Source organism: Trichechus manatus, unplaced genomic scaffold, assembly GCF_000243295.1.
Source record: "Trichechus manatus latirostris isolate Lorelei unplaced genomic scaffold, TriManLat1.0 scaffold00113, whole genome shotgun sequence".
NCBI classification, from domain to species: Eukaryota; Metazoa; Chordata; class Mammalia; order Sirenia; family Trichechidae; genus Trichechus; species Trichechus manatus.
Genome location: NW_004444049.1, coordinates 2,863,999 through 2,875,979, shown reverse-complemented (window position 1 = coordinate 2,875,979; position 11,981 = coordinate 2,863,999). Strand labels below are relative to the sequence as shown.

The 11,981-nt window shown below is 61.7% G+C and overlaps 1 protein-coding gene across 1 annotated transcript in view; it reads left to right on the top strand.

The window, feature by feature from the left end:
- Positions 1-7,791, top strand: part of IGHMBP2 (immunoglobulin mu DNA binding protein 2) — a 33,584-nt gene extending 25,793 nt beyond the window's left edge. The window contains exons 10-15 of the mRNA XM_004383887.2: positions 268-386; positions 1,522-1,616; positions 3,260-3,383; positions 4,519-5,472; positions 5,740-5,912; positions 7,594-7,791. Of these exons, the coding sequence (XP_004383944.1) occupies positions 268-386; positions 1,522-1,616; positions 3,260-3,383; positions 4,519-5,472; positions 5,740-5,912; positions 7,594-7,791 (1,663 nt within the window). The remainder of the gene's footprint in view (positions 1-267; positions 387-1,521; positions 1,617-3,259; positions 3,384-4,518; positions 5,473-5,739; positions 5,913-7,593) is intronic.
- The last annotated feature ends 4,190 nt before the right edge of the window (positions 7,792-11,981 follow it).

The following is an 11,981-nucleotide window of genomic DNA, read 5'->3' as shown; positions in this document are numbered from 1 at the left end:
TCCCTCTGAGGCGTCCCTCTGAAGTGTCCCTCTGAGGCATCCCTCTGAGGCATCCCTCTGTGGTGTCCCTCTGAAGTGTCCCTCCAAGGCATCCCTCCGAGGCGTCCCTCTGAAGTGTCCCTCTGAGGCATCCCTCCGAGGCATGCCTCTGAGGTGTTCCTCTGAGGAGGCTTGGTGCCGCAGGAGGTGAATGGCGTGCGTGCTTGTCCCGGGGACTTCAGCCCCTTGTATTGCCATGAACTCACTTGCTGGCTCCCCCCATGCCAGGGACCTCCCAGGAGTGGCTGCTACAGAGGAGACGGCCTTGCCCCTGCTGCTCATCGACACCGCCGGCTGCGGGCTGTTCGAGCTCGAGGGGGAAGAGGAGCAGTCGAGAGGGAACCCAGGTGGGCGCACTTGGAAAGCGCCAGCCCTGAGCTCTTCTCTTGCATCAAAATCAAACCAAACCCCTTGCCATCAAGTCGATTCTGACTCATAGTGACGCTATAGGACTGAGTAGAACTGCCCCATAGGGTTTCCAAGGAGTGGCTGGTGGATTCGAACCAAAAGCCACTTTGAAGTGCCCGGTTCAGAGAGGAGCTGAGGAAGAGGGTGGCAAATAGAGTGCATTATTAATGCGCGATGGAGCATTTGTTTTATATGCTTATTTATTTTGCTTTGAGAAAACACGCATGACAAAATCTGACAGGAGTTCGGTGATAGTTTTAAATGAATTTACATTTTATTTTATTCATCCTTCCACATCGACCCTCAATCTGTGGCCGTTATCCACACGTGAGACGTACTATTTATTCTGTCTGTAGTCCAGGCTTGGTCCACTTAGGAATTTGCTGACCTCTGCAGTGTCTGAGGAGCCCTGGTGGTGCAGTGGTTAAAGCGCTTGACTGATCACCAAAAGGTCGGCGGTTCAAACCCATTAGCCGCTCCTCAGGAGAAAGCTGTGGCCGTCTGCTTCCGCGAAGATGACAGCCTTGGAAACCCTGCAAGGCAGTTCTGCTCTGTGAGTCGGCACTGCTGTTAGTCATGAAGGATTTTGAAACAGATATTCTAGAAGGTTGAGCCATGTCTGTATTCTTCTCAAGGAGCAAGCAGAACCAAGGAAGGAAAATAAATAGTCCTGGGCAGGCTTTTCTCTCCGTGGCCTTACAAAGCAGCCTCACTCCGCCTGGTTAATCTTACAGTGACCGTACTCACTCAGCTAACGGTTCCCGTCTCCTGGATTCTGTCGATCAGGTTGCCAGATTAAACAGAGGACACGTGGGTCACATTACACTGAAAAGTTAGTTGTTGCTTGCGTGGAGTTCAAGTTTACCTGGGGTCCTGGGTTTTCATTGGCTGCATCTGGCCCCTTGCCTTGGGACCCACACTCAGATTTCGGGCCCCCAGGAAGTTCCCTTAGGCAGGGGGTGAAGTCAGCTCATGCCCATAGCAGGACAGTGCCCCCGCCAAGTGCTGACTGGTGACGGGTATCAGCTGAAGGTGTCTCTTTGCTGGAAAGCCTGCTGTTTGTTGTCCCTCCAGGTGAGGTCCGCCTCGTCAGCCTGCATGTCCAAGCTCTGGTGGACGCCGGCGTCCCAGCCCGCGACATCGCTGTCATCACGCCATACAACCTCCAGGTGCGGAGGGCCTTCGTCTGTCATCCCCGTGTCAGTTGGGACTCAGCCCGCAGTGGCTGAAGGGAAGGCTCCACGGGCCCTGATGACCACAGCGTCTGGGGGGATCAGCACAGCTGCAGTCAGGGTTCAAGTCCGTCCGTCCGTCCGTCTCTCTGTCTCCCGTGCCCCTCCTCCTCTCTCAGCCTGGTTCCTGTGTGTTGGCTTCATTTCCGGCAGCTTTCCCCGGGGCCCGGCAACCCCAGCCGTCCCCTCAGTGGTGGTCCCGCCAGAAAGGCCTGTCATGTTGATAGCGCTTCCCACAGGTGTCTCAGCTCTGACCCTCACGGCCTGACTGAGACCATCCCTGTGGTTAGGTGGGGTCGACTCGGCTGTTACCCCGCCTCTGAGCTGATTGCTATGGCTGGGTGGGGTCAGCTCAGCCGTGCCCCGTGCCCCCACCTCTGAGCTCGTTGCTGGGGCCTGGTGGGGTCGCCTTGGCTCCAGTGGAACCCCACGGGGTCTGGTGGGGTCGCCTTGGCTCCAGTGGAACCCCACGGGGTCTGGTGGGGTCGCCTTGGCTCCAGTGGAACCCCACGGGGTCTGGTGGGGTCGCCTTGGCTCCAGTGGAATCCCACAGGCACTGGTGGAGGTAGGAAGTTTCTCGCAGGAAAATCAGGGGCGTGACCTGGAGGACAGGAGCAGCGGTGGCTCAGAGGTAGAACTCTCGCCTTCCATGCAGGAGACCCAGGTTCCATTCCCGGCCAATGCACCTCAGGCACAGCCACCACCTGTCTGTCAGTGGAGGCCTGCGTGCTGCTGGGATGCTGAACGGGTTTCAGTGGAGCCTCCAGAGTAAGATGGACTAGGAAGGAAAGCCTGGAGATCTTCCGAAAGTCAGCCAGTGAAAATCCTGCGGACCACAGTGGTCCAGTCCCACCGTGCGTGGGGTCACTGTGAGGTGGGCCTGACTCGATGGTAGCTAGCAGCGGCCTGGAGAAGCAGGGGAGGTCGTGGAGAAGCAGGGCAGGCTTTGGAGAAGCAGGGCAGGCCGTGGACAAGCAGGGCAGGCCGTGGACAAGCAGAGCAGGCCGTGGACAAGCAGGGCAGGCCGTGGACAAGCAGAGCAGGCCGTGGAGAAGCAGGGCAGGCCTTGGAGAAGCAGAGCAGGCCGTGGACAAGCAGGGCAGGCCGTGGACAAGCAGGGCAGGCCGTGGACAAGCAGGGCAGGCCGTGGACAAGCAGGGCAGGCCGTGGACAAGCAGAGCAGTAGGTGTCTGCTCCTCCCCTCCTCCCCCGGCTCCTCGTGTTTCATAGCGTCTGTGAGCTTAGGGAGGAAGCCCATCTGATCTGGTGGGACAGACACCCCTGCCTCACCTCCAGCCAGGTCTGTGGGAGCAGTGGCCCCTCCCGCCACACAGCACCACACGGAGGGTGCGCTCAAGCCCAGCAGTGTCTTGAGTCAGAAGAAGCGGTAAAGCTCCCGCGATGGCGTCACATCGGGCACGTCTGCGTGTTTGTCTATGTTAATCTGGGGCCTGTGAGCAGGGCCAGTGCTGAGGCCGTGTTTCCGAGGGTGGCTCCCACAGGGCGCCCCCGGTTGTGGCGTGTAAGGGCAGGGGCAGGGCATGTGCTGAAGCTGCGTCCTCCCTCCCTCGGTGTTTCAGGTGGACCTGCTCCGGCAGAGCCTCGCCCACAGGTACCCGGAGCTGGAAGTAAAGTCAGTCGATGGCTTCCAGGGGCGAGAGAAGGAAGCTGTGATCCTGTCCTTCGTCAGATCCAATTGGAAAGGTGTGCGGCCTCTGCAGGGTCCCTAGGGTGCAGTGCGGAAATGCATTTACTTGTTCAGAGAGCGAGGAGAGTCTGGGTGGCGCACACAGCTAAGCACTCGACTATGGGCCAAAAGGGTGGTGGTGCAAACCCACCCAGAGGCGCCTCGGAAGACAGGCCTGGTGATCTGCTTCCGAAAAGGTCACAGCCATTGAAAACCCTATGGAGCAGTTTTACTCTGCACACACTGGGTCGCCGTGAGTTGGAACGGACTTGACAGCAATTGGCAACAACAACGATTTGGAGTGCACAGTGGCTTCTCACGGACGCCGAGCCAGCTGCTAGGACCTTGGTGGTGGAGCAGTCTGTCCTTGACAAGCTCCCCGTCAGGCAGACGTGGCCAATGTGGAGTTGAGTGGGGTGGTGAGACGGGATGCGTGACCTGGTGGAAGGCTGCAAGGCTGGCATCCTAAGGAGGCAGCGTCTGAGCGGCGTCAGAGCATAAGCAGTGTGAGCCCGGCGCGCCAGGCGGGCAGAGTGCTCAGAGGGGAGGGGCAGGGCGTGTGCCGGGAGGGGCCGGGAGGGGCCGGGAGGGGCCGGGAAGGGCCATGCCAGCAAGAGATGGGACTGACTAGCCCAGAGAGTGTCTCAGCCACTAGGGATGGTTTCTGTGCTGCTGCCGTTCAGTGTGAAAACTGCCCACGCGACGTTGGGAGCTTTCAGGACGAGGAAGGTGGGGGTGATGGTGGGGAAAGGGGATGAAGCTCCGGAGCGCCCCCTGCTTTCCCTCACGTGTCAGCCGCAGCCAACCCCGTGCTGTCAGTCCTGAGTCTGGGCTTTGGGGGAGGATTTGTACTCACTTGGAGATTAGGAACAGTGTGAGGGCTACCAAGACCCAGATCTGATACTGCGGAGCTGTGCTCGAGTCGCGGTGGAATGTGGTAGAATGTGCGCGAGGCCGGGGCGTCATCACAGCTGTTCTGTAGGCTGTGCATCGGCCGCGGTGGAGGGAGGGCGGGTGGTGGCAGAGACCACGTGCAGGAGGCCGCCGGGCAGTGGATGCCCTTCAGGACTGTCACTGGCTAGAGCTGGCAGAGCCTGACCATCCCCGCCGGGCTGGGATCTGCTCTTTAGCTCTCCTGTGGCTCCATTTTAGGTGAAGTTGGCTTTCTTGCTGAGGACCGGCGCATCAACGTGGCAGTCACCCGCGCACGCCGCCACGTGGCGGTCGTCTGTGACTCACGCACTGTCTCCAACCACACGTTCCTGAAGACCTTGGTGGGCCACTTCACGGAGCACGGGGAGGTGCGCACGGCCTTTGAGTACCTTGATGACATCGTGCCTGAGAACTACTCCCACGAGAGCACCCAGGGCCCCGCAAGCGTGAAGGCCCAGGGCACAGCCCCTGCGGTGAGGGGGCCTCCGGGCAGTGGGCAGCAGACGGGAGGCCGGGCCTCCAGAGCTGCCAGGCTGGACTGGAAGAAGCCGGGCGCTAAGGCTTCAGACTCCGAAGCCACTTCTCAGCCCAGCCTAAACGGAGGCGTTCCAGAGCCAGTGGAGGGAAGAGACAGCATGGAGCACTTCAAGGCCATGATCACAGCGTTTGTGGCGAGTGAGGAGACGCGGCTGGAGTTTCCTGCTTCCCTGAACGCCCGTGACAGGATGTGGGTCCATCAGATTGCTGAGGAGATGGGGCTGAGGCACAGCAGTGCCGGGGAGGGCAGGGGGCGGCGCGTGACTGTGAGCAAGAGTACTGGCCCAGCCTTGCTGCCCCCCAGCCCTGCGCAGGCCGAGCGTCCCCCAAGCCCCGCACAGGCCGAGCGTCCCCCCAGCCCCCTGCAGGCCGAGCGTCCCCCTGGCCCTGTACACGCTGAGCGTCCCCCCAGCCCTGCGCGGGCTGAGCATCCCCCCAGCCCCGCGCAGGCTGAGCGCTCCCCCAGTGAGCTTAGCAACAGCGGTGGCCGCAGCAGGGACCCGCTGGACCTGAAGGCGCTGCACCTGGAACGGCTGCAGAGGGAGGTGGGCCGGCAGGAGCAGCTGGCCAAGAAGGGGCAGGTGGGCGCTGGGACACGGAGGCTGTCGGAGAAGAAAAAGAGGAAAGAAGGAAAAGGTAAGTGGGCCACTGACGGGGCCACGGCGTGTATGCCCCTAATCACAACGTTTGCCACACTTGAAACCCACCTTCCAGCCTCAGAGAATCGGCACCACCACCTCTGTTCAGCATCCCGCCCCTTATTTTTAACTGCGTGGTGGGGGCCACCTCAGGCCGGGGTCAGCATGGCCGGCTGGGTGTCGCCCGTTGCGCCCAATGGCAGAGCCTTTATCAGGCTCTCGTTGTCTCCGTTTGCCTGAGTGACTGACTGTGTTCTTCCCGTAGGACGCGTGGCCATAGCTTTGCCCGTGGACGAGGACTTTGACGCCCTGGTTTCTGCTGCCATTAAGGCTGACAACACCTGTGGCTTTGCCAAGTGCTTGGCCAGCGTCGTGACCCTGGGCCAGCTCTGCCTGCACTGCAGCCGCCGGTACTGCCTCAGCCACCACCTGCCCGAGGTACCTGGCCAGCTGGGAGGGGGAGGGGCTGTCATCCAGGGCGGGGAGGAGCAGGCTATGCGGCCTGGGGTGACAGCTGTCCTGCTGGAGTTGAGTCACTTTCTGGGGGTGGCGTCCCCCCAGATCCAGGCTGGTGGCCGTTTGTCTACTGTGTTTTGCCCAGCCCTGCCCCCTCCTGAACCTAGAAAGTGCCCTCCCTGGTGAGGGGCTTCCTCCCACCCACATCCTTGTGGTCCTCCACGCACGCCTGTTGGTGGAGCGGCTGGTGGTAGAAAGATCTGTGTCCAGAGCTTAAACCGGGTCAGGTGTGAGGTGTGGGTGGCAGCTCCCAGACCTGGGCCAGCACCTGCTGGCCGGTGGTCCCTGCTAGTGGGCCAGGGCAGAGGGCCAAGCCCCTGGCTGTTCTTCCTGCAGAAGCTGCCTCCTGCCTCCAGACTGTGAGGTCTGGACCTCCCACCATGGGCCCTGGTGCCCCAGAGGAGGGGCCCCTGTTTGGCTGTCCCGTGCGGCTTGCTCGGGGGAGCCCCGGTGGGCAGAGTAGGTGCAGCTCTGAGACGGGCACGTGCAGGAGAGGCTGCACAGAGGCACACAGGCCTTGGTGTCAGGGACTCAGCCCTCCCCTCTGAGCCTCCATCCCCCCGCATCAAGTGGGGTCGTGGAGTCTGATCCCCGTCATGCAGACGCTGTGTGAGGCAGCCGGGATAATGGACTTGGTGTCCTGGGCCACGTGGAAAAGACAACACCGCCCGCCCGTGTTTGTGGGAGAGCCTGGTGGGCAGGCAGGGCCCCTGGGGGCTGCAGGGCGGCAGGTCGGCACAGGCGTCACTGAGGTGGGGAGGGAGGATGGTGAGGACGTGGGCGGGCACCGATGCGGAGGCCTCCAGGTCTGGGACACACGGTGCCAGGCTGGGCAGGCAAGTCCTGTCAGGTCTGAACGGGCCCCGCCAGCAGCTCTGAGGGTAGCCCCTCTGTGTGGTAGGGACAGCACCCCGTCTGTGTGGTGAGGGCAGCACCCCCTCTGTGTGGTGGGGACAGACGCAGGCTCTGGTGGGGGAAATGTGAGGCCAGTGGCCCCAGCACGTTCTAGTACACAAGATGGGCCCACGGAGCACCGTATGCGTGTTTTCTTCCCCCTTACCCTCTGGGCCCCCCTGCCCCTTTTAAAGACGGAGGGGCCACGGGAGCGTTTAATTGAAACCCATCAGGCAGTGGAGGCTGCCTGCCTCCGTGGACATTCACTAGCACGCACATTTGAGCCCCTGCTGTGTGCCCAGCTCTTGTGTGACATCAAGGCAGGTAGCCGTGGCTCTGGAGAGGGCGGTGCTAATGTGGGGTGCGGTTGAGATAACGAGGTGCAGAGGCAACACTCCCAGCCGCTGGGTGCTTGCAGGCTTCCCACGTCGGGTGACCGCATGGTGCCTGGGAAGGCGCGGGAGGGGCCTGCCTGGACCGGATCTGCATGGAGGGTGGTGGGCAGCCGTGCAGAGTGCGGGAGACGGGCCATGGGGGCCTGTGTCTGCGGCAGTCATGTCTGGGAAGGACCCTCGGTGCTGCCATTCCCGTTCCGCACACTGGGGAGACGGAGCTGGGGGCTAAGGGTGATGGGTCACTGCGGGGAGGGTCATGCTGGGCCCCCCAGGTCTGCCCTCCACTCCTGACGTGCTGACCGCTGTGTCCTCAGGTCCACGGCTGTGGGGAGCGGGCACGTGCCCACGCCCGGCAGAGGATCAGCCGGGAGGGTGTGCTTTACACTGGCAGCGGGACCAAGGACAGGGCCCTGGACCCCGCCAGGAGGGCGCAGCTGCAGAGGCGGCTAGACACAAAGCTGGACGCCCTGACCAACCAGAGGAGGAGCAAGAGGAAAGACAAGGAGAAGTGACGGGCGGGCTCCACGTGGCTCCCAGGGCCTCTGTCCACAGCGGGGGCGGAGGAGCGGGGCTGCCCCCCAGGAGAACCCACCCCCAGGGCCTCTGACTGCAGTGTGGGTGAGGGTGAGGGGCCGCCCCCATGGAGAACCCACCCCCTAGGGCCTCTGTCTGCAGTGTGGGTGGGGGTGAGGGGCTGCCCCCCAGGAGAACGCACCCCCCAGGCCTCTGTCCGCAGCTTGGTTAGGGGTGAGGGGCTGCCCCCAGGAGAACCCAGCCCCAGAGCCTCTGTCTGCAGTGCGGGTGGGGGTGAGGGGCTGCCCCTCGATACGTTACACTCTACAGCCTCATCTGTCCACTGAGCCCTGAGGGGAGATGTGCTGGGGGGGACCGCTGGGCTTTTGGTCCCCAGTAGTAAGCTCTCTGACATGACAAAATGGGGGAAAGTCCCTTCAGAGCAAAGCAGTTAGGGCCAGTTGACCCTATGTGGGGTGGGCCTGGAGGTGTGTCCCCCATCTCCCCCCGACTCTCTGGTACTGCTTCCCAGTCCCTTCTCCACTCCCTGTCAGAAGAACCCCAGCCTCTGTGTCCTCAGAGCGCTCCCGTGAGGGCCCGGAAGGTTCGGCCGCCTTGGAGATCTGCCTCGGCCTAAAAGCCAGCTGTCACAGCCCACTAGGGTCAGGCACCTAAAGGGAGCAGGGAGCCCAGGCCCGTTAGTGGGCACGCAGGTGCGCCCTGAGAACGTTCCGGCACTTCTCCTGCACGGTCCGAGGCCATTTTGCATCTGTCCGTCTGTCTGTCCCCCTGGTGCTGCTGGTACCATCTCCGGGGTCTCCTGCGACACCACAGACAGCCTGCCCCCCGCCCGCTTGGGGTCCGGAGGGTTTTGGGTGCCCCGGGGACGTCCTCCCTGCTCCCAGAGGGTCCCTGGCTCTGCCTGCGCTTGCCCTCCCTCTTCTCGGGCCGCGGTGCGGGGAAGCGGGGGTGCAGCTGCCCCAGGTGACCGGCCCGGGAAAGCCTCTAGCGTCCACGCTGGCGACACCTTCAAGCCCAGAGCCGGGCAGAGATGGCTTCCTCGCCCTCTGCCAGCTGTTACTTAAGAAAACCTCGGGGTGGTATTGTCTCAGCTCAGGTTGCTTGTTTCAAAGGGATGTAAATTATTTAAAATAAAAACGTATGCGTCGTCCACAGGCCGCTTGTTCGTGTCTGAAGGGAACCTCCTCCCTTTTGCTCAGTGTCACTTTGTCGCATGGCGGAGGTGCGAAGGCTCACTCACGTCCTGGGTGTCAGCAGGCGTCTGGGACGCCCCAGCAGGGGACTTCTCGGTAGCAGATGGCAGGGAGGAGGAGGAAAGCAGCCCTGGCTTCCTTCTGCCTTTCCTGCGACCAGAATGGAGGCTTTAGACCCGGCATTTAGAGTCAGAAAAGGAGCCTGAGCCGAGCCCAGGGGGAGAGCGGAAGCCCATGGTGTTGGGGGGCCTGCCTCTGTGGAGCCGCTGCTGGTCCGAGGAGGCCTGGGGGCTGGGGGGCCGGGGAGGCAGGGGGCCGGGGGGCCAGGAGGCCGGGGGGCTGGGGGGGGGGGCCCACATGGGAGGGGGGGGCGCCTACCGCTGAGGGGCTGGCCCCCTGCTCACTCCCATCTGCCTTCTCCTGTCCACGCTGTCATGCCTGGGTCTGCTGACTCCTCGGCTCCTGTGGACTGTCCCTTCTGAGGTCCCCCACCCCCAACTCCTCACCACAGCCTCACGCCTACTGACCCTGACCGCTGTGGCTGCTCCCTGGGCTTTGGAGCCAAGCTCAGCCCCCAGCGGCATCCAGGGCCCGGGACTGGGGCTCGACCTCACCGGGAGCCTCCTCTGCCCCGTCACAGCACAGTCCCCCAGGTGCCATAGTTCAGCCTGGCCTCCGTGCCAGGCACAGCCTCCTGGACAGTGCTGCCTTTGCCCGTGCCTGACCACCCTCCTGGGGGCACCCTCCCACTGCTCAGGCGAGACACCCCACGCTGTGCCTCCGCAGCCCGTCTTCCCCTCACCTAGATGCTTTCCCTGCTTGCCACCACCATGGAGGTTTTAGACTGAATCGTTGAGGAAGGAGGCGGGGCCACTGTAGTTTATTCCATTATTTAAGTAAGCATCGAGGGAACATGACCGCTGCTGAGCATGGAGACAGTCAGCAGCTCTCGCTCCCCTTGAGGACCCAGGCTGGTGGGACCCCTGTGTAGACGGGTGATTACGGGGCCAGGAGCGTCTGTGACTGGGCGTCACCTGTGGTTGTTGAGGTGCACCGTGGTAGCTGCTTTGCCTGCTGAGGACTTATGCTTTCTCTCCCTCTCTGGCCCTCGGCCCTGACCCCCCAGCCACAGGGAGGCTCACCTTCCCCGGCTGGATCAGTCAGAGCACCACTGTGTCCTGGCCACGGCTAGGGTGGTGCAGGGACGTGCCAGACTCCAAACACGGCCAGTCAGAGTGCTTCCCTGGGGTTAGCACCAAAAAAACCAAACCCGTTGCTGTCAAGTTGATTATGACTCTTTGGGACCCTACAGGACAGAGTAGAGCTGCCCCCACAGAGTTTCCAAGGAGCGCCTGGTGGATTCGAACTGCAGCCATAGCACTTAACCACAACACCACCAGGGTTTCCCCACACATGCTGAAAATGGGGGGTGGATGGCAGCCCCACTCCCTGCCTCCTAGAGGGAGCTGTCTGCCGGAGAGGAGGCCAACACAGGAACAGAGCTCAAAATGGAGGCTGGGATGGCCTGATAACATACGATTGTATGAGCACCTGGATCCAGCCACACCTGACCCCCCACACCATCTGTCCCCATGTCCCAAACCAATGCCCTTTATTGGCTGAAGAAGGGCTGAGGTGGATTTCTGTCACTCGCAGCTTTAAGAACTCTGTTGGCAACTTCTGCACGTCTTATTGGGTAGCCCCAGCCCCAGCCCCAGCCCAGACGGTGCTGAGTCAGCGCCCCTCTGCCCATTACAGAAAGCAGACCTGGAACCCAGCCCTGGACTTTTCCTCATACTCCTTCCATGTGCTGTCCCTCTTCCTGGGGGAGGGCGGGGGGGACGCACGGGACAGCAGCGCGTGGGGCGAGGTGGTGGGAAGCCCCTGGAACCGCAAGGACTTGAGTCTGCCAGCGCCACCACTGAGCGTGCGTGACATCAGCATGCCCCTTCCCGTCTGCGCCTGTTTCCTTATCTGCACAGTGGGCGTGAGAACCGCCCCTGCGAGCAGGGCTGCGAGGAGAATTCAGGGAACGAGGGGTGGGCAGCACCATGCACTGGTGAGGCTGGACTGGGGCCGGGTTCCACGGCGGGGCCCTCGCTCCCTGCCTGCCCTCTCCAGCCCTGACCTCCGTGCAAGCCGCTGCTGATGCAGCATTAAAATGTTAGGGCTGAAGGCTGCAATGCAAAAAGTTTCCATTGCTCGCCCCAGAGAGACCTTGTTAGGAAAATGTTAGTAGCTGGTCGCTTGAAAAATATCCTACAATTTGGCCTGGACAGGATAGTCCAAAAAGAGGAGAAATATCCCACGCCAAAATTCCTCCCTGCCGGTGGACGGGGTCTTGCTGACAGCAGCCTGCAGCCCTTTTAGAAGGAAGAGTCCCGAGCTGACGGTTCCCTCTGGGGACATCAGGAAGGAGGCCCTGCCGTTTTCTTTTTCTGGTAGCTTGGGGCAAAATGGCACAGGATGGAGCCCTCAGCTTGGGGTTCGCTCCGGGGTTCACCTCTCCGGTGCTGCAATGCCTGTGCCTCAGTTTCCTCATCTGAAAACTGGAGAAATACCAGGACCTGTGGGGTCGTGAAGAGTCAGCGAGTTAATCTGTGCAAGGCACTGGGAACAGTGCTCGGCGCTTAGTAAGAGTGCAGGAAGCATTTCCCGTCATTGTCATCCAAAGAGATTTGCACGTTCTGCAGGAGAGACCTGGGTTCAATTCCCAGCCAATGCACCTCACAAGCAGCCACCATTCGTCTGTCATTGGAGGCTTGCGTGCTGCTAGGATGCTGAGCAGGTTTCAGCGGAGCTTCCAGACTAAGATGGACTAGGAAGAAAGGCCTGGCGATCTACTTCTGAAAATGAAAACTCCATGGATCGCGGGGTATAAGCAGAACCTATCACTGGGGTGGCGCAGGACCCGGCAGTGCTTTGTTATGTTGTGCATGGGGCACCACAAGTCGGGGGCCAATTCAACGGCAGCT